Raw genomic sequence first — 27,216 nt, forward strand, 5'->3', positions numbered from 1 at the left:
ATAGGAAATCAATGGCAGTTGCATAGCTCTGCTTGTGACTGCAAAGAGCTAACAGCAGTAAAGAGAAACCCAACACTGCGTAACGAGGTAACAGAGGAGGCCCGAATATCTTGAAATCAACAACTTTTGCTCTTGTAAAAGAATCATTTCTGCCTTCAGAGAATCCCGAATCACATAGACTGAAATAGAAAAAAGACTGAAGTGGATACAATTTCTACATACAGGATGACAAACCAGTGCATGTCCAGTGTTATATATCACATTTTTCTGTGTGTGCTAGTGGCAGGCTCAGGCAACCATCAGTGAGTTGTCCATCAGCGACGTGAAGCGCTGTGGGTGGGAGATAGTGTTGGGGGTGGGAGGGAAGGCAGCAGGAAACAGGGTAGATTAAGATCACCTTTCCATTTGCTCCACTCCAAAATGAAATGGCCATCCCAGGTGTGTGTGGGGGAAGTCGGTGGAGAGAGAAGGGCAGTGAAGTGTTGAGGCATCTCATTTCTCCCTCCAGCAAACCTTGCTCTCCCCTCAAATATAGTTTAGAGGGAAAAAAATGAAGTTAAAGGTAGCAGGTGAGGCTCAGCGGCGATGTCAGCTGCAAAATTGCTCCACGCAAGGAGGTTTTTTAAGTCTTTCTGCTAAGGTTAGTGACATTGCAGGCTGATGCCTTGAATTAGGCTGGGACGATCAAGGAATTTTTAGGTCAGTAGTATTGGAAGTCACGGGTAGAAATAATGATTGTATCATTTTTATGTCCGCAACTTTGAAGGTATTTTTAAATCCGGTGGTTTTTATTTCACAATCCAGATAAATTTTGCCTTTAGAGACAACACTATTGTGTTGGATGCTGATATTGCTCTCTGACTATCTGTGTCATGTGACCTCCTCTACCTGCTATGCTGCCCACAGAAATGTCTGTCAAGGAGACAGACGGCAGCTGAAACACCACTAAAGAATTTTAAGCAAAGCGCTTTGTATAAGTCAGGATTATAAGGTTTCTGTTAGCTTGGTCTACCCAGAATGAACAGGAACCACAATAAAATAAATCAACAGTGATTTGCCAAGATCCAAATCACCAGCAGCATAAGAAAACATCAACCATTGTTGGTTGATGTTTTAAGGAAGCCACGGGAAAATGTCTGGTGAAAGATCCCCAGCCTTTTCAAGAGCACCACTTCTTTCCACGATATGCATGTCCTGTACTCCTCAAGGTCAGCAAAAAGGTTCTGACATACAATTGGTAATTGTTGTCTGTCCACCTGTAATATGCTCCTCATATTCCTCGTGTGGTAGCAATCCCTTAACCGTAAGGGACTGCTAAAAAGTGTGCTAAAAAATGCATTAGGACAGTCTGCAGTGATCAGATGATCGACCAGCGTACGTCTAATGTAAGTATATCAATCAGCAAAATGTAATTCAGTGTAATTCAGTTTCTATACTAAGAAACGGTCATAGTATAGGAGGAGAAAAAAGATGTTTGCTTCTATTCAGCTAGATTTTGGGGAAACCCTCAATGCTTATCCCGTGCATGCAGTTCTGGTGAATTCTGTGGGTTTATTCACAACCCTTTGATTCTGCTATCCCAGCTGCATAATCTGAAAGTGCACCCATCCTATGGTCTCTAGAGATCTATGTGGATAACGTGACTGGATCCATAATAGAAGGTTGTATGTGTAGTGCACACCTGTGATCCAACAGGAGCTACTGAGGTGTTTTGTATTCTTCTGTTGATTTAAACAGCCAGTGGATGAGCTGGTGTGTTATCATCACCTGACATGCAGGGCTGCATATCTCTGACTCTAACAATATAGCTGACACTAGAATAGGATGAATACAAGTGTGCACACCTATTGGCTTTATTATCATAAAGTATGAGTTTTGGCTGCTCACTGATTAGTTCACTCCCATTGTCAGACCAAAAAAGCTAGTTTATACCAGAATTACACAGAAAAGAGTTTATTTAAGCAAATAACCAGATGAAAAGAGCTTGTGCAATGGGTGGTGAACATCACTGTTTGTTCATGCAAGCATGATCCTGCTTTAGGATGTCCCCATGTAAGAGAAATGAAACACACTTTTGCCAAAATAAAAGTACTGCTTAAACAACCTCTTGAAACCAGACTTTAGTAACTGGCTGCACTCTACCGTCTCTGCTTCCCCTCTTATCTCTAGCTCTCATGTGAATGTACTTATGCACAGAAACGGCACAAACCCAGCGCAACAGAAGGGCCCCCGCCAATGCTTTGTTCCCGTGTTGAGTGCCCACAGCAACCGCTTGCATCTGTGTCACAGAGGCCGGACCTGCTGCCACAAGCTGGGGCGGAAGAGGGGATGGGAGAGGGTGGGCCGCAGCGAGTTCAGGGCGATACATGAGTACGGATTAGGGAAGGTGATAGGAAAAGGAGCGAGGGTGGGGGCCGTGTTGAAGAGTTGCTGGCAAGAGTGGTGTATGGGGGGGAGCAATCAAGGAGAGTTGAAAGGGCTCGGAGGGGGCTGGTTCAGCAGGAGGAGGGGGTAGGAGTCAAAGAAGTGAGAGTGGGTAGAGAGGGGATATGGAGCTGAGCCAAGGCCTGGTCGAGCACAAAGCATACAGTGCAAGAATGTCAACAGACGCCCCCACCCCTCAACCCCTTTCTGGTCCCCTAACAAAAAGAAAGAGAAAAATCTGCAAATAAAACTACTTCATCTGAAACAAAATGAGAAGAAACCATGTACAGAGCTATTCATGCTATTGCATAAAAACCAGATAGTTGTTGGGTGATATGAGATGAGCATTTCCTGTGTTGTGCTTGAACTGTCTGTCGCTGGCCTCTTTGCAGCAGCTCACTTCCCTCTTCTGAGCCCCTGGACACCCCGGTGTGACACATTGGCCTGATAACTGGCCTAGCTCACCCGCGCACTACTCTACTTCTTCTTTTTTCAGTTGCTGAGCACATTAACTTTTAGAAAAGCTGAGTGCATTCACAATTACGCTCCCGTCACAAAGGAAAGTGAAGACCATCGTGAATGGCATTTTTGTCAATACCGTAAAATACGGTTTTAATAAATGTAATTAACCCGATTTTTGTCTCGAACGCAACAGGACGATAAAAACATCTGCTTTTTTAATCTGATCATGGTTCATGTTTACCTGCTGCCCCATGTATCTCACCCTGCTATTCAAATACTGGAGTTCCCTGCAAAGCTAAAGCTTAAAGAATAACTTCACTGAGGCAAAAACTGGTACTTGGTTTGGTCAAAGGTTCAGCATACTTGAGTCTTGAACCTGCTCTTCCCCGTATTGCAAAGCCAAAGGCTTTATTACATCACATTAATAAAACATTTGTTCTGATACAAACTGTCATGGTCTGCAAGGTTCTAGTTTCTCTTGTCTTGTTTTCTGACTTCAGACTGTCATCTGTATGTTTTGCTCTCCTCATGTCTATAACTCCTGTTTTTCTTTTTGTCTTGCATAAGCTTTATGTTGCCCAATGCCATTTTTGGATGTTTGCTGATGTTCAGGTTTTGCTTCAGTTGGTCTCTTGTTGAGCTTTAGCTTTTATAAATCTCTTTAAATCATAGTTTCGTCACGAAAAGGTGTAAAAATTGTTGTACAGTTTAACAATCGGTTAAATTTGTGTACAAAAATAAATTTGGCATAAAACGTATGAGATGAATAGTCTGAGGCAAAAATATTCATGGGACTTTAACTTTTCCTAATTATATTACACAGCAACCAGAAAAATCCCTGTATAAGGGTCTTTTGTAATAAACAAACTCAAAGTAGTGCCTAATTGTTAGATGGAAAGAAAATGATAAATTATTTCTTACAAAATGAAATCTGAAATACTGTGGTGGGTTATTGCATTCACCCACCCTAAATAAAACGCAGTGAAGCTATGTGTCTTTAGAAGTGACCAAACCTCAAAAAGAGATTGTGTTTAATCTCCAGCTGTTTTCTGAAGGCTTCATAAGTTTTTTCAGAGAACATCAGTGAACCTTCCTGATGACAAAGGCAGACAGATCAGACAGACAGACAGACAGATCAGGAATAAAGCTATGAAGGCAAAGTCATCAACTAATTTAAACACATCATGGTGGGTCTTTTGATCAATCAATAACATTTGCATTTTGGAAGTGTGGCCGAAAAAGAAAGTACAGATTGGATGCCTCAGCTGCTTCTATTCAACTGAGACAGGGAGCCAAGTGGATGGATAATTAATACAGGATCATTATGGCAGAAACACAGTTAGAGGCAAAAACTTGAGTTAGGGTGGAGGTTCTCTTTTCAACAGGAAGAGAGATGTAAACATATAGCTAGAGCTGCAACAGAATGCTACCAATTAAAGAATACATTCTGAGTTAGAATATCCTAGTCAAAGTCCAAGCCTAAATCCATGTGAGTATTTTGTGTGCAATGCTGGTAGAGACATATGTCAAAGGAATTGCAGCAGTATTTGCAGCAGGAGGTGGTTGCACAATAAACTAAATAATAGGGGGTGAAGAGAAAAGCACAATACATTTACAAATTTTTATTTGGAGGACATTTCTGAAAATTGTGTAAGCTTTTGGTTAGATTGACATTTGTGGTTGTAATATGACATACTGAAACAGGTTAAGATGTGTTGTTACTTTTTAAAGGCACTACAAGGAGTATTATGTCAGGTTTAAAATGTGTCTGACTTTAATGTTCTTTCTCTGAAACCCTTCAGAAGCAGCAAGAAGAGACTGAAGAACCTTGCTTTGTTTTAAACCTTTTGCATTAAACCCCAATTGTGTAAGGAGAAGACATTTCCTGTGACACAACTAATAGGTTTCTTTGCACTTCTACATTGTGGCAGATCAGTGTTTTATATTTCACATTCACATCAAAGCAATTTGACAGTGACTAATATGAAATTTGTCTCCAGCAGTCAGGGACCATCACGAGGGATCATAATGTGACATGTAAACTTTTCTCCAGGGGTACAGAAAGTGTTCTTGGCATTTGTTTTCACACGCTGAGTACAGTAGTACTCCCCATAATGAGATACGTGACCTTTATGTGAAACTGGCGGAGTTCCCCTTTTATGGCTTTCCAGCCAAAGACAGACAATACCAGGTAAACACCGCTGTTACTCTCACCTCTGTGACAATAAGTGTTTTCCCATAGAGATGTACTGACATTGGCATCATCTCTCTTTTTTTTTTGTATCATTCCTGGCACCCTGTGAATGGTCTCATAATTTCCATTTCATAAGTTGTATTTTCCTTGGCAAGAGCAACAAGATAGTCTTTCAGATGACTTTAGGAGACTTCTGAACAGGACTCGAGAGAGCAGAATCCCTCTACTTATAAAAGCGAGGACTTCTCTATCAGATGACAACCCCAATGGCATCAAATTGCAGCTTATGTGCACTGCACTGTTAAAAAAACAGGAGGGAGAGAACACTTCCCTTTAGGGATAAAACCCCCTTAAATATGCACTCAGCTGATGCTTTTACCTCAAAACACTCAAGACATTTCCTCAGAGAATCACTGCAGTCCAGAAAGGACAAACTTTCTACATGAACACAGCTATTAATAGAGAGAACTCACTCATCATGTGTTGGGTAATTTAATCCTACAAAACCTAATCTGTGGATAATTTGGGTAAAAAATAAAAAAGTTCAGGTAAGTTGTAAAAACAGTAGAATCTGCTATTTAAACAGACAAAAAATTTTCCATAATCTCTGGAATAATTTTCAGTAAGGTGTAAAAACCTATGGGTGACTACTTCTGGTCTCATTCTTTTGCTTTGCCTTGATGGCACTGATTTCTAGGTTTCTCTGAGGTCTAACTTTCCATGTTTCAGCACCTGTTGCTGCCTATTTTACCTAACTGTTTGAAAATATTCATGGTAAAAAAAAACATCAGCAGTGGTGGCCTGGAAAAGGTGCACCACACATTACTCCTTCTGAAATAAAGATGTTTTAAAGATACAAGCTACATGTTTGTTAACGAGATGACCCCAGGCTAGCTACCAATCACATAAAACTTTTTACACTTAATGGTATCCTTCAATAGAGCAGGAAAAAGTATGTCACTTTACGGGATAAACGTCCAGTTTATATACAAAAATATATTCAACATTGCAATATTGCATGGTCAGGAAAATTTAAAAAATGCAAAACACATTCTTTCAGCAGGTCATGCCCTCTATGACCAATCCAGGCCGTTGTTGTGTCAAGCGTTGCATTGACTAAATGCAGGTTAGAAAATCCCAAGTGTATGAAAAGACTAAGCATTTGTTAAAGCAGAGACACCGCACAAAATAGGCCGAGACAGATCCAAAGATGAGCTCAGGGTGTGGATGGCTGAAGGGAGGATGGTGAAAAAAATGAGTATTGATTTTATCGATCCCTCTGTCAAGAGTACGCATCAACTTCTATTTCAATAAAGTTCATCCTTGAGAAAACTTCTGACTATTTACCTACATGGTCAAACTGTAGCTTGTTCTGCAAAGTTCTACTGAGTAAAAGTTATAATCATGACAAAATCCGTCTTTTAGGTCTTGAAGCTCAAATAAACTAATCATCATCTTATACCACCAGAAAAGTGGTGATACTACAGTAAACATGGCAAAAGCCAACAGCAGCAGGGCTTTAAATGGCTGTAATCATTTTTATCAAAGCTACAGTTTTCTTTATCAAAAGACAGGCCACCAACTAAATAGGTCGTATCTAAACTCACTTTGACTTGAATACTGGCTTACTCCAAACACTGTTACAGTTTTATTGACACTGAGACAAACTATTTTCTTTAAACTTGATTTTCTAGAAAATACTTGGATTTCTAAAATTATTTTCTACAGACAGACTACCAGATGTGTAACCAAACATGTGGTGCTTCACATGTCTTCAACATAGAACCGTAAAGCTCTTGCTTCAGTCCAACACAGAACTGGTGTAATATGAGGAATAAGATGGAGTGTCGTCGTTTACTTCTCTCTTCAGAATGACACAATGGGAGTAACTTTCAAAAAAAAAAAAAAGAAGAAAAAGCTATTACAAAACATCTTATAACAAAGTGATGGATTGTGTTTGAGCCACCAAGCTCTGAGAATCTGAGAACAAAGCAGTTCCATTTATAGAGCTAATACTCATGTAAATTCACAGATAACACACACAACACACACACACTTATACAACAGTAAGGCCCACGGAAGTTCCCATATTCTGGTGGATTGCCCTTGGGCCTGTGCTATTTCTGCCGGGGGCAGGGGGATCCTGTGTCAGTAATCCTGTCAGGATGAGGGGGATGAGGTCGCCGGATGCAGCTCAAGTCCACTGCCTTCATCCTCGTAACACATATGCACACGCAAACACACACAGACAGAACAATATTAAGGAACCTGTCGCCGAATAGCGTGTACAGCACATTACCTGAGACAGTTTTTCAGACAACAAAAAAAAAAGGAAAAAAAAAAACTTTTGTGGTGTGGTTTTATTTTTTTTTTCTTTCCACTTGAAAAATAAGTTCTTCTTTTCCCCGTCTTTTTGACATTGTGAAAGGTCCCCACCTCCACCATTACAATTTTCTGCCTCTTGTGAAACTGTGGGAAATGAAGAAGCTGTTTATTCTGAGAGGAAACACTCAAAGTGAAAAGAAGAGTCGGTCACTGTCTGGTTTGTCTGTCTCCGTCTGTGTGTCAAATGCACTTCTTACAAAGCTGACTTCCTGAGCTGCTGCTGCATTCAACAATCTGGCACAAACACGCACACACACATAATCACACACACACACACGCATCCAGACACATTCACGCACTCACTTGCAAACCTTGTGACCTCTTCCTGCACCCACGATAAACCATATTTATCTAAGATTCGGAGACAGACTCACGCATTCACACCAACATCCCCCCTCTGTATTGCAGTTCTGTCCATGAAAGAATATGGATGCCCATTCAACACAAACAGCCACCCACACACACCTACTGCGCACTCACGCGAACTGCGCGCAAACACACATGCATGTACACTCCTCCACAGTGCTCCAGAGAGAGGTAAACAGAAGAGTCTGACATCCTCTTGCATCATGTGCCTCAAATGCAGCAGAGAAGCAGCTAAACAAGCTGTGACTGTGACAGCTCTAAAGTGAGGTGGCTTTACTCGAGCGAGCCTCGGCTTCCGAGTCAAAGCAATTTGCGACACCGTTCCAGATGGTCTATGGTCAATTGGCTACAATTTTGATGTAAGCACAAGAAAGAATGAGTTAAATGTTTAGCATGGTTACAGTTGGAAAAAAGGACAATTGGATGCAGCTAAATACTTCATAGAGAGACAATTTAGTGAAAGGTCCACTTTCATAGTCTGATGACCTCTAAGAAACACAACACACACACACACTGACCTCATCTCCGTAAATGCTGTAGAGTTAGAGGCTGTGTCTAAAAAAGCCTCTGACACAAAAACCTCACTCCTAAAAAAGGAAGAGGACGCAGGGACATAAACACTAAGTCCTAAAATCTAGATCTTTTGCCACCTGATCTTACAATAATAAAATGTAAATGAATGTCTCTTTCCGATTTTATCAGCTTGCTCTCAGCATACGACGTTGTCTCTTGAGATGTCTGTAAGTTTTTGTTATAAACTCCAGGTGTTCCTTAAGCTTGACTTCTTGTTTCTGAGTCTGAGACTCTTATTTCGAAGGAGCCCGGTCATGCATTCAGCTAATAAAGACTTCTTGCCTCAAACCACTTGGTTACAAACGAAGAAAGGAAAGATTTAGAAGTACAGTTGTATCATTTCTAAACTTTCGATCTCAGTTTTTGTCAGGTTCTCATATTTTTATTTAGTCTTTCTCTCTCTTTGACTCTAATTGATCCTGAATGATAAGTAAACATGAGTCAACAAACATGAGACAAAATATTGTCTCTTTCAAATAACTCCTTACAACTTTGTGTTTACGCTGAATTAAACTTAGATGCCTTACTGAAACTTCGATTAGCTCACTTTAAGTCTCGTTACCATGACATGACTGGGCCACTGTATGGTGTTTTCACTAATCAGAGAAAGTTCACAAGGTGGTGACTTGCTGTAAAGCTAAAAACATCTCCATTTCACCTGCTGTCCTACTGACTTGCTAATTGCTAGCTACGAACAATGCTGAAGACATCTGCCTCAAAGCTTCCTGTCAGTGCTAGACTTAGCCGGTGCTTAGACAGATCAAACCTGAAGTAGATTACTTTTAGCTACTCAGTTTTTAAAATACTGCTTCATCCTATGTGAATTCCTTTTTTCCATAAAAAAGTAATGCAGAAATATTGTCCGGTCTTATAAAATGGATGCATGGACAAACTCCTATTAAAGCCATGTAAAAGTAATAATATATGTAGAGTTCCTGGTTGCCGCATTTTTCAGAAGGATACTCTATTCCGCTTTCATCTTTATAATGATGTTTTCAGACTATTGAGGTAAGCTGTGCACAAGAGACAAGAAGAAAAAGGTTAGTTGCAGTGGATCAATAAGAAATGCACTCAGTGACTCAGTACGAGTCTTTTATTTACCCTCAGTTCACAGGTCCCCAACCGAGGTGACTGCAGTGCAGTACTTAACAGCCTCCAACTTATACAGCAGCATCGAAGGTACAATTCTATATAATGTATTAATACTGATAAAAAAATAAAAAAAAAACACTAACGCAAGTTGGAAAAACACCAAAACCAAAGCAGTATTAAATATTGACAGAGCATTTTATGATGCAAACATAGCTGCATCTTTAGTATCCTCACTGCAGAGCACCCCTCGTACCCCACCTCTCCAGTAGGGTATATAAGTTGCCCTACTAGAGGATTCTTAGAGCAGGTTTTAGTCTTTTATTCCCCTCAGGCTCTGATCCTTTATGTGTGCTTTCTTGCGCTCAACCGTCTTTGACTGTCTGCGATCTCCCATCCCCCACCCACCCCAACATACGTTCCGCGGTTATATAGAACTCACAATACCTGATCGTCTACATGCATCACAGCACATGTGCATCCAAAAGCACTCTCAAAGTTTGACCTAGATGTTCTACATTAACTGTACAATGCAGGCGTGAGCAGACACCAATACCCTGACTCATCTACAGCGTCTCTTGTGAACAACTCACAGAGAAAAAAAAAATCAACTCTTTTATTTCCCTTTTTCTTTTCCTTTATCTTTTTTTTCCTCTCTCTCTCACTTTGTATCTCTGGTGATATAAACAGTGCTGAACGTGAAGGCGCACAGCAAGCTCAGGGGCGTTTTAGAGTTCAACAGCCTCGCAGACTCCTCTCGATGCGACATCACATCCTATCTAACCTTACTTTGTGCTGACACAACCAAATCCATTCCAACATGCTGCACATGGAAATGGACAATAACGAACCAACCAAAACATTCCAACACACTGACACTTATTGCACCGAGTGTATGCAGTTATTTTCGCTCAGCAAGTTTTTCCCTTCAGTTTGACCCGTGCCAGAGCTCCAAAGCCACTTCACGAAAGCCAGCAGCTACGTTTACCTCCATTACTCATCCGCTCACGCCTTCACTTCGATTATTTTTCTTTCTCTCTCTCTCTTTTCAAGCCAGCACTGTAGCACATTGATACCATGTTGAAAAAAGGTGCGAGATGGACAACGTTGCTCATAGTCTGCACCTACGTTTACCTCCGCTGATACAAGTCAAAGACCTAGTGGAAATCTCTAGTGCATCATTTCATCTGACCTGCAGTAACCTAAAACTAAAGGAAAACTGTGCTGCCTCCTTACGCAGGTCTGCAAAAGCCATCTGCACTGAGGCTAAAGAGAGGAAGCTCCCCAAAGGTTCTAGGGGAAGCTGTTTTAGTAAAACGATCCACAACACTCTGGAAATACTGAAGTTCACTGGTCTTCCACAACCTTCTTCTTTGGCTTTCTGTCTTTTCTCCTTCCGTTTGTTATCCAACCATATTTGGTCAAAGTAAAACTCTGCACCATGTACAGGGAGGAAATGTCATTGCAGATAGAAGGCCCTTCAGCTGGCATACCTTTCCATCTGAGCCATGAAAACATGTCAAGCAACATTAAATCAGAGACTAGGGGCAAGATCTCTGCAAAGTGAGTCGCTTCCTAAAAGATGTGACGGTGCAGCCCTGGAGAAGATGTTGTAATGAAAACAAAAAGAATAAATGTATCAGTGTTTTGGGATTTTAGATAGATAGATAGATAGATAGATAGATAGATAGATAGATAGATAGATAGATAGATAGATAGATAGATAGATAGATAGATAGATAGATAGATAGATAGATAGATAGATAGATAGATAGATAGATAGATAGATAGATAGATAGATAGTAGATAGATAGATAGATAGATAGATAGATAGATAGATAGATAGATAGATAGATAGATAGATAGATAGATAGATAGATAGATAGATAGATAGATAGATAGATAGATAGATAGTAGATAGATAGATAGATAGATAGATAGATAGATAGATAGATAGATAGATAGATAGATAGATAGATAGATAGATAGATAGATAGATAGATAGATAGATAGATAGATAGATAGATAGATAGATAGATAGATAGAGTTTGACACATTTTCACTACTATTTGACATCACTTGATGTTGCGCAACACCTTCTGCACTTTGTCTCTGTATCTCGCAGTCCCTAAAAACACACACTACAGAACATTGTGGACAGCCTTAACTCAATTTGGTAAACAAACGTGGACTGGAGACCCGGGTCAAAGGTTGTATCCACAAGAGAAAACACCAAGGGAGGGAACACTTTGTCTTTTCCTGACATGATGAAATAACAGCTCAGGGACTTCCAATTTGCAAGGCACAAATAATATTAAATCTTACTGTACCCTGTGGAAATTTTAAATAAGCACAGGTAAATTGATTATCATTTCATATGCGACTGAATAAAGCGGAGAGATCTTCTCCATCTTTGTTATATTTTTACTCAGAAAATGAATGTTCAGGCCAGGGTCAACCGATGCTGGGAGAATGACTGAATATTTTATGATTTTATCAACACTTTGTATGAACTGTAATTAAGTTTTATTGATATGTGTGCTAAATCTGTCATCTGTCATATCTGAATGATTTCTGTATGGTGTGTGTTGTTAATACTTATTCTAAATGGGCCCCTAAATTGTAAACAATAAACCCTTGCTCTTTTTATTTCACTCCACTTTCTTCTTTCTTCTTGTCTTATAGTTAGACATGAATCCAGCCATGTCCTGTAATACACTGCACTCTATCTGCAGTCAATGCAGATACGCTCCATAACACCCCCTTGGATCAATGAGCAGTCACTCAATATGTCAGTAGTTAACCCAGCTGATTAGAGGGTAATTCGGGGAATTCAATCCCCATGAATATGAAATGGCCCCTATATGTTGTTGGCACGAACAAACCACAGCATCTTCCTTGACAGATTCAGTCAGCAGGAGCTCAACTTGCATTTTGTGAACTGCGACAAACAGAGGACGCCTTGAGTGAAGGAATCTCACCCAGTAATTAAACATCCGAGGCAGAACAGAGTTGATGGACTGATAAAGTCTATCTTTTAGACTGGCTTTTACAACTGGCACACATGCACACCTGTACAGATTGTTATCATGTTGTCCTTGAACAGCTAGCTAGTTGCGACTGTGGGAAAAAAACTATAAACATGTGCAAGCCATCATGCTGTTGACTGAAATCAGCGTATTTATTCACATATATCCATCAGGTGAAAACTATTGCAATGTGGGTTTAGGGAGTAATACAAAATCTGGAAATGTTGTTATGTGCATTAAAGATGAAACACTTGTAAACTGTTGGCTGGGTTTGTAAAAGACGCTATAAATATATTGACACATTAGAACAAAATTGTTCATGGTATTATATTCAAAGTATATTTTCTTGATACAAAATGTGTATATGACTCTTGGGAGCACCTGCACAATTGATGAACTAGCACCTCTTTCGAGCTCCATTATATACAGCAAGTCCTCAAGTTAACTGAGTGTATTAATGTTACTGCTGATTTTGGACCAGTTGGTGTGTAGACACAGAAGAAAGGATGCTCACACACCTACTATCAAAGAAGTCAAACTGTAAGTAATTATGCTCATAAAAACAACATTATATTTTACATCTTCATATCAATTTGGCAGTAATAAAGACAAATCCCCGTTCCTCAGGAGAGCCGATTTGAATCTGGTTTAACCTTAAATTAACACTTTAGTTTGTAATTAATCCAAATGTTTTGCTGAACAAGGATTCCACTATTAGTGAACAGTTCATATCTATGCAAACCCCCAAAAAATTAATGATCATGGCAGGACGAAAATGATTTCTGCAAAAAACTACAGTAGCATTGTGATCTTGTAAAGCTACAGATCCTACAACAACACATTAATTTTTTTACTGGAATTTGGCAAACATGTTTAATTGAATCTACTGATATGAAAATGACAGCAACAAGTAACAGTGTTGTCAACCTTTTGATTTAGGAAAAGATGCCCTGAGCAAATATTGAAACTGATATGCTTAAAAAATAATGTAATGAAAGTAACAGATCAGTTTCACAGTGAAGGTTTTTCAAGGCATTTTCTGTTTAGTGAATTGCAGTTCCTGACATTATTTTATTTTCAAACAAACTCATTATTGAACACATACAACTTATCTGAAACAGTTTTGGGCTGTTTTTGTTGTTTGCAGCTGTCACACTAGAATCAGACGAAACTTATGCCTGTGCAAATGCTGCTAATTGATTGCCGAGTTAATGGCTCAGCCTTCTGAGAAACAATTATTATAAGCTAAACAGTTTTCGTCTTTACCACAGCAGATGTGCCAGTGATGTTCTCAGCCTTGAAAGCCGCCCAGCTTTGTCGCCTCATAATGAAAGAATTCTTTGAATAAACAGAAGATCTCTATTGGAAGCTTGATTTTTCTGAAACAACGTTCAATCGGCCAATTTTTACTTGAATAAATCAACTGGTGGTTGATTTATTGTTGGGTTTTTTTGTTTTCTTTCAATACTTCAACATTAGCAGCTAAAACAATCTGATCCTGATACCAAAACACAGTTCCATTCCTTTTCATGTTTTTGAAAACAGAAAAAAAGGTTTCCTGAATCTCAAACTTTGATTATTATTTCTTTTTAGAAAACTTTAACCAACAAATTTTAGATTTTTTTCTAGAAGTAATCAGATGATGCATAGATTATTGCCTATTGGAAGCGCCAACACCGACATTAACTTTTGCTGCATTTGTTAATCTGCTGCTGAATTATTACACTGGTCAATCATAGAGATGCAGAGACTGATTTTCAGCTTGAGCTGCCCTGATCAGTGACCCACTGTTCAGAATTTGTTTATGACCAGTGAATGCACCAGAGAAGCACTACCACATCACAGCAACAGCAACGCTAATTGGTGTAAAATGTTTTATGCAAAAACAAAAGACTCAACTGTCGCTATTTTTATCATTTGAGCTTACTTATCACTTGTATCTTGTATCTTAAATGCTCATCTTTTAAGAACAGGTACTTAAAACATGGCCACAGACAATTTAAAAGTGGTGGAATCTTGTCAGATGCTTGTGCTGGCAAGACTGATGAAACATCAGCTAAAGCTGTTATCATAACGCATGCAAACTATCTCCTTTCTTATTTCAAAATAAGACTCTAAAACTTAGATGCAGGGTGTCAAGCTTAACACCCGGACCTGCATACATTGGGCTCGTAATACTAGCTTGCACATGTTCCACCTGAGGAAGTCACATGATGACAGCAACTGGACAGGGCTTTACGGGACGGACTTCGCATTGATGAGAAATATTGTGCCCGTGCCATGAGATCTTGGTAGAAACCCCCAGTTATAACTGGAAACCAGCACATATTTGGTCTTTAAACCCATCATTAAACACTAAATTCCCATGGTCCCCTTCTGAGTTTAATGAGGGACGTATTCTTTGTCGCAACTACTTCATGTCTAGTTGGATTCAACACTAAAACATCCATAAAGGACTCTGCAGGCCATTTATTAAATTTTACGAGTTTTTTTTAATTGCTCAAATAAAACCAGGTTTGCGTCGAGGAGACTTGCTAAGACTGGAGTGTGTGTTATTAAAGCTGATAAAAAGAACATTGAAATCGGCATGTCAAACCACAAAACTAGAGGTCCTTGTTGACAAGGCATGAGTTGGTTTCTGGTATCAAATTGTTAGCTTCATATCCACCAACATTTCCTACTTTTATGTAGATTATCAGGGAAAGTACAGAGAAATATGGGAGCTTACAAGAGATGTGGAGTTACACAACATTCATCCACCACGTTTCATTGTGCATTGCTGGTCAGCTGGCTGACAGATTTTCTCGAGAAAGACCAATTTCTTGTGGTTAGTTCCAACATACTGTTAAACCAATACAACAACGTCATCATACCATGAGAATCTTGCGGCTTAGCATTTCCTAATGGAAGCCTGTTTGGGACAACTCTTTGCTATAAAAATCCTTTGACAAGAAAAAATGGTCAGTGATGCACCAACCAATAAATGATGTTGACAGCTGACAATTTAATATTTCCCCTATGTATCTTTATTACTACAGCATAACAAACAAACAAAAGTAAACTCTTGCTGATGTGACAATCAGCAGTTCAAAATATTGGAGCAATGCATCAATTCTCTGACTCCTTAGTGATGATATCAGCATGTTTATTCATGCGCACGAAGACGGCCCCTTTGTGAATGGGTTCAAGTGAGACTTTAAATGGGCGTTAATCTCCCTCCCTGAACATCCAAGAGCTACGGGGGGTGTGATCCACTTCTGCACACACACACACACACACGCTCCCTTGCTGTGGAGATAGAAGAATAGATATATATCTCTTACTAAGCGTACAGGGAACATTTATTCAGACTCTTGAATCGACCAGGATCATTTATGGGTACTCGACACCGGCAGATGGAAGATTTTAGCCTCCACTGAAAACACTCACACAGTTATGCACAGTGCATTGACAAATTGACTTTCTATGAATGCGAGAACAGTGGAGCACAAACACCCGACAGCTGACGCGCAGATAAAGACAAGTCAGGGCCTCTCTGCATCGCGTGGGTAAAGTCACAGAGGTCAGAGCTTAGTTTCCACATCAAACCCAGGAGCAGAGGCCAGAGTCTCAGCCCCCTCCAACCTTCCTCTCTCCTACCCACCCACTCTCCTCTGCCCACCCACCCCCTTCACACAAACACACACAACCCACACTCTCCTCCACCTCCTCTTCTGCCTCCTCCCTCTCTGGATGTACAAATGCCTTTGCTGTCAGCTCTGCCCTGGACCCCTGTAATTGAAAATAACAGCTAAGGGCCAGCCCACGGCCACTCTCCCCTGCCCGGTGGCTCTCTGCCGTGGTGACAGCCACCCATCAATACCAATGACTATTGCCCTGGAACTGAGAGCGCCGCCGATGACATCCAAGACACCACCCCTGCAACACTCCCCCACACACACTGATACACACACACACACGCGCACACACCAGCGTCCTTCCTCTGCTACCCGAGCCGTCTAATGTTTAACCCGTTGCTAACATTTGGGTTGGTTGCAGTTCAGGCAAACAAGCCGGGTCTCTCACACACCCAGAGAAATCGCACACTCAGGCATTAACAACTTTAAGAGATGCAAACAACAGCAGTAAACTTTTTTTGCGCTCCCATCAAGACACTGAGCCAGTGTTACTGTACTACAGTGGAGCAACGCTGAGCTGATCCGGACTCAAGAGAGGCAGGAGATCTGAACCACAACCAGCCCCGGCACAGCTGAAGTCCGGATGCTGCTCTTGTTCACTCTCGAATGTAATCACTTTTCTGTTTCCTCTACTTATGACAGCCCACGAAAACACACTGAGAATGGAGGTTTCATGCCCAGTGACCATCACTCAGGGGAGCGGGGGAGTCTCTTGTTTCCCCCGACCCCAACACTGACGGACACCAAACACAATGCCATAGGTGATCTGAGATGTCATCCGTTTTGACAGAGCAATGACAGCTGAGCGAGGTGCGCTGAGCTCACAACCACAAAGCACAACAACGTGACGAATGAAACACGACACACACTGTGAGCGGAGGACAAGAAAAACGCACATACCTTGTCAAAAGCTGCAGAGCCGTGGAGACTAGGAGACTGTTTTCCTTTCCACAGTCCTCTCTGTCTCGTCTCCTCCTCTCCCTTTCCTCTTCTCTCCTCTCACTCTGCGTGAATGTGCGGAGTGTTAGTGTGTGTGTGTGTGTAGGTGTGTGTGTGTGTGTGTGAGAGCAGCTCCCTCCCCTTCCCTTCTGCCTCTCAGCTGCTCGGCTCAGGCAGTTCTCAGGAAATGAATGGGAGCGCACAGAGAACTGTTGTACTTGCAAATGACTTACCCCGAGTCACATGATCCGCTAAATGTAGGGTGGGCCGGTGGGTGGAGGCTTCATAAGCGAAAAGGGAAGACAATATACTCTAAGCTTTAACAGCGTGCATCGAATTACATGGGGCCCCTCCGGGGAGGTTTCCGACGCGTCCGTTCTCAGCCAGCCCGGACTACCTCAGTGCGCCCTGGGCTGCGCCGCTGCACCTTCCCCGTTTAAAGGGGGCGAAGAGGAAGGGGAAGCAAATACACTCAAGTTATTACCGTAACTGTTTGGCTGCTCTTCTTAAACTTTCTTAAGATGATTTGTCATGGCTGTGCTTTACTAACAATGAATTAACAGTAACTTTGACATTTGAATATATTTTTCAAACACCTGATGTCATAATTTGTTTGTAACCTTAAAAGATCCATTATGTTGCATTAAAATTTATTTAAAATTCCCTCTTCCTGCCACTGCGCCCAACACACAACCATACTAAGATTATTTGAAACAATACATAACCTAGAAGGGGAAAAAAATAAAAGCTGCTTGTCATATTGTTATCTGTATTTGTTTACATTTTTAGCTAGAATTGATTTCAACCAAGTTTGCTTTATGGACTCAAAATCAAAAGGTTTGAACAGTTGAAAAGAAACTCCCACTGCAAGGATTAGCTCAAACCAAGACAGATACAGGAGTATTTTCAATTTAAACAAATATTTCCTTAATTATGTTTCCTTTATCTGCATCATAAATGCAACTGAATATGTAGAAAACTCTTTTTCAGCAAAGTTCAGAAGAAAGGAACACGTCATTTCAACACAGAAATTAAAGTTCTCAATTTTCCATGTAACATGTATAATAGCTAGTGACTAGCGGAACAGTCCGAGTCTGGCCGGGGGGCGGGGCTAATGACCGAGTCCAGTTTGTTCACACCAAGATGCTCTTCCAGGCGGCTCCAATGTCAACCTTAACTATATCCGCCATACTGTTGTATTGACTCAAAAACGCGCTCAACCCGAACTGTTAAAGCGACTATAACTCATCCTTCAGCCCCTGACGTCACTGCTGGTACCACCGACAGAGAAAAGGGGATGTTAGCTAGGCGGCTAGGCTGATACAGTTTACAGTCAGTTTACAGTTAACTCACTTTGTGAATAATGTCACAGTTGCTACCTGGAACAAGTGCGGCTCTTTCGCCGGGCTGCCAGTTTTGGCGGGTGTGAATCGCCGCCAACAAAAAGTTCAGTCCATCTCCAAGACGAGGAACAAAATATGCCTCCAGTTTTTGTCTTTTCCTTGCTCTATTTTTTTCCATCCTTTTCTCTTTGCCGCTCCATGGACCTCCTCTCATGTTAACTTAGTAGAAATGCTCTCGCTAGTTCGCCATCTGTTGCCTAGTGACCGATGATGACGTTGGTGTATTTACCCAGAATACACCTGGAGGCAATATGGACGATCCACTTGTAATTTTGTGTGTCATAAAGTTAAATGTAAGAGTGAAACTAAAGCCAGTCGTGTAGCACATTTTATGTTTTATTTTACACCCACCATATCACTAAAATCACTGAAGTCTTGTAAAGGTTTTAGCAACCATGAGTCAACAATAACTATAGCGGGCTACTTTACAATCTATCAACGTCTCCAGCTCTTTCCACATGCGGTTTCCTAAAGTCATATTCTGTACCTCCTAGGCCTGGTCCGCATCCCAACCTCTGTGAATAAAGTCATTAGTGAAAGTTGAGATTCACTTAATTTTTCTTGATTGCTTTGATGCAGTTATCACCTCATCAGACTCCACATTTTCAGTTAACACAGGTCTAAAATGTGGTTGAAGTGGTATGTCTTTTTCTTTTTGCTAGTATGTTTTTGTTAAACACACTAACAAGTGCTAAATAAATTTTTTAAAAAGCAAATATTGCCTTCAAACAGCACACCTGGCAACCTGTATGAACTCTTTCAATCAATAATTACATCATGGACAACAAAACATAGCACTTGCTTATCAGTCAGTGTAGCCCAGAAGTGTGGGAGCGCTTACTCACCATCAATTTTGTCTCCAGCTTGAGGCTGGGTGAAGTTGACTAAATATTCGCTGTTACTTTTTCCGGTTTATTTTTTTAACTCAGTGCCCTGTAGAGCTGTAGCAACCCCCATGGGGGCAAACACTTCCCACACTTTGAAAAGCCCTGGTGTTGTCCATTACGTCACTTTCATGCTAATAGCATTTGTTATCTTTCTGCACAAGCTGTGTCAAATAATTTTTCTTGAACAGAATTTGATCCAAAATCAGAAATGTTTTGTTGCACAATTATTGATTTATATGACTTTTTTTTTTTTTTTTCAAAAATTGTGAAGGAAAACTGAAATACTGCTAAAAAAAAATAAAAAGTCATTGCAGCAAAAGGAATTCCCTCTATTGAGTCTTGTTTGCTTCGGATCCACGCTGGTAAAGCGCAACATATACGTACAATGCAACTTAACTAGTGGATCCCAGTTAAGCAGGTCAAAGCAATCAAGACAAGCTGTATGTGGAATGATTATGATAATTCAACACTGGCTGTATCTCATTTTGATTGACTTAACATAAGCAATTTACAATGTTAGGAAACTGCAGGAAATTTTATGAAAGCAAGCGATGCGTGACAAAAAGATTAATTTGCTGGAAGGAAAGAGAAACTGCTACTATAATGAGCACAAAAGCACTAAATGTTGAGGGGGTTGAATGCACAGTAATAAGAATTTTAATTCCTCAACAAAGCGGTAGGAAAAAGTTGTAATTTGATTCAGGTATATTAGAGAAGGGATGCATGTGAACACTGCTCTTGAAGGCTGAACTTTAGAAACCACTGATGTAAAATAATGAATAAAGTGCAGGGCACAACTATATAAACCAAACCACAAAACATAAAAACCAGCATAACCAACATAATTCAAACGCAAAACACAGAAGCCTAAAAACCGCTACGGCTTTTTGACAAAAATACAGTTTGTTTCAAGACAATTTTCACAAGTAACCCTCCAAACTCCTGACAACGTTTTTATTCTCATTCTAATCAGCTGAGTCTTTCCTTCATTTACTTCCTTTAAGAACTTCGTACATCCATTCACAAGAGATGTTCATCCATCAATGATAATTTTACTATGTTCCCAATTCATGTTTTTTTCTGTTTTTATTTTATTTATTTATATTTTTGGTATAACTGCCATTCTAAAACAACACTTCCTTGTCGGATCGCAGCTGTGACTGTTCGGCTGTTCAGTCAGCAAAACTAGAAAACAAAAAGGGGACGTTTTAGCTACACTTGCCAAATAAGTCCTTTTGCTGAAAATAGTGCAGACACAAGCTTTTAATTTGTGGGTTTTGCCATTAGTCCAGCAGGATATGTAGCCTGCTAGACTAAATACCGTTTAGTCTAGCAGACCTCGACATGGTAAACTTTCTTACTGCAGCTATGATCTCAATCCGGTCAAAACTTCCTCCAATGAGCAGCAAAACCAAGGGTGCGACACCTATTCATATGCAATAAAGGGCTGCTTCCAGCTGGAACATAATTAAACTGGAACATGAGACTTCATGTCCAAAACCTCTGATTTCCAAGGTAAATGAAACCCAAAATTATTATTTCAAAGAACAAAATAGCTATGTCTACAGTTTAATAAGTATTATTATTTTGTGAGAAACATCTTTACGAGTACTTTTACTCGTAAAGATGTTTACGATGTTTTTTTTGTTTTCATTTGACAGAAAAGAAAAAAAACTGAAAATCTTCACATTTATGTATAAGTAAAAAAAAAAAAACAACAACAACAATGTTAGACATTGTTGTAACCTGTTAATTTGTTATCCTTTTGATTAAGAAACTGCCCCAGATAAGCTTTCAGTAAGTGATAGATTACTTGTCCTGTAAAAGTTCGAGGTCCTTGTAACAAACTCAAGAAGAAGAAATATAAAAGAGAAAAGAAGTCTTACCACATACTGTTTACGTATGCAATGCAAGACCATTTTTGAACCAGTTTCCCTAATTTTACTTGTCTCACTGGAGTTGCAGTTTCTGCTCCTGCAATCAAATGGCACATTTCTGCCTGCTGTGTGTAACTGCCTGCATGATCAAAAACACCCAGGAATATTTCCCCCCATAATGACAGTTTCGAAATTTTCTTCTGTGAAATCCCTGAGCTGCAGTTCCGTTGTCAGTTTTCCTCCTGGTGTTGCCGGCCTTAATGAAAGGCTTCTCTGTGGTATGTGGGACCGAAGCTTCCGATGCTCAGACCCACTCCCCAGGGAGCTCTAATTAAGGTAAAGGAAGCGGGACTTATCTGCATGGCTGATGGCACTCGTACCACTTTAAATTGGTGCGAGCCTCAGAATTTAAGGAGTCAGTTATGATGGCGAGAGCAACAAAGGACACACACAAAAAATAAAAAACTGTCCAAATAGTGCAGTAGTGTGAGCCTTTTCCTACTGGCGTCCTCTGCTTCATCTGAAATACTACAAGTTTTTTATTTGTCATCAGTACAGGATGAAATCACAGTGCGAATGTGAGAGGATGGAAAAGGTTGTATAGTGAAGTTGGGATTTTTACAGGTACAACAATTTTTATTGTTTTCACAATCTAATGATGAGTTGCTTTCAGTTTACTGACACCAGCCACCAGATTTAAAAAGAAATAAAAATTAAACCAATATATTCATTAGGGCCATGACGCCTTGCAACCTGACAATGTCCATGGGCCTTTGGAAAAGAGGAAGGCCCACAGTTTCACAGCTACACCTCATGTCCAAACGTGAAAGTGGGCATGATGGTCTTTTTCGTACTCCATCTCCTCTACCCAATGCACATAGTTCCACGTAAATGTCCTTGTAGGATTTAATAGACTTCACACAGCTCGTCATAAAGGTCATTTAATTTGCTTTTGAGAGTAATAACATTTTTTGGTGTGAACTCAGTTAAATGGAGTCAGCCATATGTAAAGCATCACATTGTCTCTGCATGCTTTCCTTCCTCTCATATTGCAAAAGCATACATACTATTTCAAAACTTTAAAATAGAAATAAAATGGTTATTCTTTCAAATAAATATAAGGCACACATTTTTTTTTACACTTTTTACCAGTAAGTAAGTGTGGCAAGAGAAGTTCATAAACCCCAGACATTGGTTTTATGGGTGAAATTTATGTAGCAGCTTATTTGTATCGACATATGCAACTCAGGGATCTACAGGATAAAAACAAATGAAACAACGGCAGCTCCGAGTCATCCCAGCATCAACACACACCCAGCCTGAAATGAAACACAAATACAGTGTAGATGTAGATATTTCTGCACCTCTTTGCTGATCCATAACCTGAATGTCAAAACAAATGAACAAGGCACAGAGACACATCTCACACTCCAGCAGGGACAGACACACACGTAAAGCCAAACAGGTGTAGCCAAAATAAAAATAGCAACAAATATTCAGTGGAAAAAACCCCACCATCAATAAGAATAAAAAATATATACAAACACAAATACATAAAAAAATCAACAGATAGACTAACCAGGAGCATACAAAAAATCATTACAAAATAAATAAGTAAATTAAATTATATTGTTCTTCCAAATGTGCCAAATAATCCATTTGATGCATAGTCAGAATTGTGCTAAAAGCTTGTTGGGGGCTCCAAAAAGTATTTTGATTTGCAACAAATACATTATGTTTATTACACAAACTTTGTCTGTCCTGGTTTATTTGCTCCAAACCAGTAGATAGAAACACCAAATTTACTTTTTGGGGGTTTTTTGTTTTGTTTTTTTTTTGCAGCCTTGTACAAATTTTCTCAAAATGTGCAAGATATTTGGACTAATGGACACATTAACTCAGTAAGGAACAATGTTATATGTTGTCTGGTGTCATACAAGTATTTTAAACTTATGGTAAAAATATTGCAACCCTAATCTGAGCTGGGGAGAAGCATGAAGATATTGAATAAAAGATGTACAGAAAATGAGCATTGAGGAACCCCGTATTGAGTCCTTCTTTGTTTAGATTAACACAAATTTTCCAGTTTGTCAAGTAAGGTTTGAAAAAAAAATTTCCACAATAGAAGGTAAATCTAACCTCTGTGCCAGACTTGCAATTATCACTGTTATGATGAGCATTAAGTTTTATTATTGTGACCTTACACATAAATATCAGAGAAATATTTAAACGAGGGTGACGAGAGGGCTGGCTGTAAAGGTTGAGTGTGTGATGGAACGCTAATGTAACATCACTTTCACGGATAATCTCTGTAATGACAATTTGAGGAGCTCTTTTAAATAAAGTCCGGGGGCATATTGAAGGGAGGGCGGCAAAGTTGAGTAAAAACGGATGCCTCAAGGTGGAAGAAGGAATATTGTTAACTGGAGAACGAGATGGGGGTAGGCCTGACGGTGACGGAAAGTGGGAGAGGATGACAGGAAACGGATGAAGGGGAAGGATCACAGTGAAGATGGAGAAAGCAAGTCACAAAGGAAGGTATATGTGAAGGGGTCAGGTGTGGAAAACTGCACTTCAGCCTGTCGCCGGGATTATTCAACACCTGACAACCGAACACATCTCCCAGGCGGGTTGCAAATGTGCCACCCTTGGGTGGGAGTAGTTCAAAGAAGGCGTGGGCGCCTGGGAGATGGTTTGTTGGAGCAGCATAATAGGCTGTAAGACATCAGGAAGAGCTTTATGATTACACCCCTCTCCCTTGCATCATCTGACCCAATCTCATCAAATTATTGTAACACCATTCATCATTTAGTCACACGCTGCGAAATCTATGCTGAGGAGGCGAGCATCTCACTGATGCAAAGGAAGCTGGGAATTAATGTGAGTGTGTTGCCCAATGCAGAAAACACTTTTTTTTTCTCTCCCTCTGGGGATTCTGCTTCAAATAACACATTTAATGTCCTTTTTTTACTCTTTTGGTATAGGTTCTTTTCCATTTAAGTGGTAGGTCAACTAAATCATGATTCACTTTGAAATGTTTTCTTCCAGTGCAACTGACAGAACATGAATGAAACGCACAAGGAGTGGCCATGAAAGAGCTCAAAGTTGAAAAATTAACTCGAAGCCTTGAAATTTCTACGAACAAGAACGTATTGTTACATGTTTGAATTTTCTGACCAAAATGGGAATTTGTGGGCAATCAAGTGCTCAACCCTGGAGCTTTTCTTTATGGCCAACAACTACCTTGCTATTCTCAGATTGTGAATTGCAAGACAAGATGAAAAACTTGTGATCTCACCATTAAAAGTCAAGGTTTTTCTATTTACTCTCAGTTAATGTTGGTTATACAGAATTGACTTCCAACTGCTAGGGGTGAAACACAATCAATTCCTCCAACGAAAAGCATTGCAAATTTGAAAAATGCAGCAACAGTGCACAGTTCATTGCATTAAGTTATTAACTGTCCGTTAATCCCTCATGCTTAACATGGATATGATGACAGTGGAAAGGAAAATCCCGTTTAACAACAAGAACTCTCCGCCAGAATCTTAGTGTAAGAGACCACCTACTAACACCAAAGTGGGCATTTTAGACAACAGACTAGACACGAAAAACACAGAAGGACCAGTACATGCAAATATTTAATGTCATCAGTAGCTCCTTTAGTAGAACGAGTTGCATTAATAGCTCCTTCAAGTGCTTTTACTAGAATGGAGACTGGGTTAAACACCAAAAAATTGGACCAAGTCATATAGAAAGAAGACGTGGCATTATAGGAAAGAACAGCAGTATCTGAGTTATCTCAGCAAAACATTTCCCAATACATCATGGTACCTTATACTTTTGGTAAAATGCAGCCTAGTGAAATATACCATATTTTTGGGATTATACCTTGGTCTAGAGCACTGGTGGCATTCATCAAAAATGTGACATAAACAGATGGAAAAAAAAACATTTCTAATATGTACTGATGATACATTGCATGTTTTTAAAATTGTTACATTTGAAAGGGGACTTTGTCCATGTTAATGATGTGATCTGGTTATACATTATGGTTCAGTTGCTTTTCAACAAATTCATGGACCTACTGACTTTGGATTGGAAGTCTGGAGTACACAGGAAAAATAGGAGAGTATTTCTTTCGGCGTTAACATTATCTTCATCTAAAAGAGTCATGTTTTTACATTATAGAGTGAAATCATTTCAATTGGTCAATGGAATCGGAGTACAAAAGTAGAGGAAATCGTATCGGAGTAAAACAAGAACACACCCACCGAAGTTCCTTTAGTTTCGTTTCTTCCACCATCTTGTTTTCCCGCAGTGGAAACAGAGGCGACGCTGTGTGTCACGTAATATAAAAATAATTCTAAACTAAGTACTGCATTGCCACTTAAAATTGCAATGTGATTTGAATTGAAGTGCTGATGATACTGATGATACAGCTGATTTAAAGAAAATGCATTCATTTATATATATTTGTATATTTCCATCTTCTGCATTGTAATAATGCTCCTAAAAATAGGTGAATGATAAATGTTTTTAAAACTCTGAAAGCAAAGACAACCATGAATGCTAGTAGCTGTGATTTACAAATTTTATTTCACATTGTTTTAATTTGTCAGTTATCTAAGTGATGGTAAAAATGTAACAAAATGTAAATCAATACATGACAAAAACACCACACACAAGACAATTACAAATCCTATTTTATTTCACAAAAAAGAGATGGTATAAGAAGAGCTATAATAGTTATTAGTAGAATAATAAGTTACGTTTAAAAAGCTCAAATAAAAACTTCAAGAATTAAAATTTTTTGGTGAAGTCCAGAGCCTTCCACGGTAAGGATCCGGACTTAAATGTGCAATTTTAATTTTATTGTAGAAAAAAAAAGCCCAGCGAAGCTCCTAACACTAACCCACTCCTTGCAAAAAACTAAGAAGGAGGGAGGAGTTTACTGCTTGGAGAGCAAAGCGCGAGTCAAAGAATCTGAATTTCATGACTTGTCAATGAACATAAATGTACAATGATTAAAAAAAGGATTTGAAATGACACTTACATACCGGCATGCTTTAGTGTGTGGGGGAAACCGGAGTACCCGGAGGAAACCCACCAGCACAGGAAGTAACATGCAAACTTCTTACAGGAAGGCTCCGACCACCCCGGAACCTTTAGATTGCAAGGCATCAGCCATCAGGCTGCGCCACTGTGCTGCCCGAAGTATGACTATGCTCCTATTAATATATCTTTGTACCTTTTGACGTCACCGCCGTTCTCAGGTGATGACGTTGAAGTAGCATCCGGGATCGTTCCTCGTCATCATCCGGGTCTTTTCACATTACTTCCGTTGAAAACAACAGCGCGTGTGTTGCCCATGAATGCAGTAGCTGTCAGTTACCACACGCTCACAGCGGGATTAAAAGCAGCTATCACTTCCGCCTCTTCTCCTTCATGACAATTAAGAGTGAGACGGTGTCACGAATACAATATGGACATTTTAAAAAAAAATTCCACATAAACATACCTCGCTGGTTGACCCTTCCTTTCGACGTAGAAATGAGGTTATCAAATCAATTCTTAAACTTAAATGACCTTTCTACAGTCACTTGCTAAAGCTACGCTTTCATATAGGAAGCGTCTCTGGTTACCTAGCAACATGCTGGATTCCACTTCCTATTTTAAACTTTCAGAATAAGAGTCGTAATAATAAAAAAATATAAATAATACGAAATAAAACATGTAGGGGACCAACAACTGACAGACTGTTTGAGAGAAGAAGACAGATAGCTTGTGTTCTGAGGCCATTGCACTGATGAAGCACACGGCTGATGAAGGAACTGTTATGAGGAAGATGAAACAGACTTTCAGCTATCGCCAGAGGATAGTTCCCAAGATTCTTGGACATAGGAGGATA

General features: G+C 39.8%; 1 protein-coding gene across 5 annotated transcripts in view; it reads right to left on the reverse strand.

Moving 5' to 3' along the window:
- klf12b (Kruppel-like factor 12b) overlaps positions 1 to 26,913 on the reverse strand; it is a 61,846-nt gene extending 34,933 nt beyond the window's left edge. The window contains exons 1-3 of one of the 5 annotated variants that reach the window (XM_055031810.1): positions 18,518 to 18,724; positions 17,372 to 17,559; positions 17,100 to 17,203 (exon numbers count right to left, since the gene is read on the reverse strand). Coding sequence is in view for 1 of the 5 variants with exons in the window: in XM_055031807.1 (XP_054887782.1) it covers positions 26,557 to 26,602 (46 nt within the window). In the remaining 4 variants the exon portion in view is untranslated. Of the gene's footprint in view, positions 1 to 17,099; positions 17,204 to 17,371; positions 17,566 to 18,491; positions 18,725 to 26,556; positions 26,750 to 26,826 lie in introns of those variants that run through there. The other 4 variants (XM_055031809.1, XM_055031808.1, XM_055031807.1 and 1 more) reach the window with 4 other exon arrangements.
- Positions 26,914 to 27,216: the final 303 nt, after the last annotated feature.

This window comes from Poeciliopsis prolifica, unplaced genomic scaffold (genome assembly GCF_027474105.1).
Source record: "Poeciliopsis prolifica strain line A6 unplaced genomic scaffold, Auburn_PproV2 SCAFFOLD007, whole genome shotgun sequence".
NCBI lineage: Eukaryota > Metazoa > Chordata > Actinopteri > Cyprinodontiformes > Poeciliidae > Poeciliopsis > Poeciliopsis prolifica.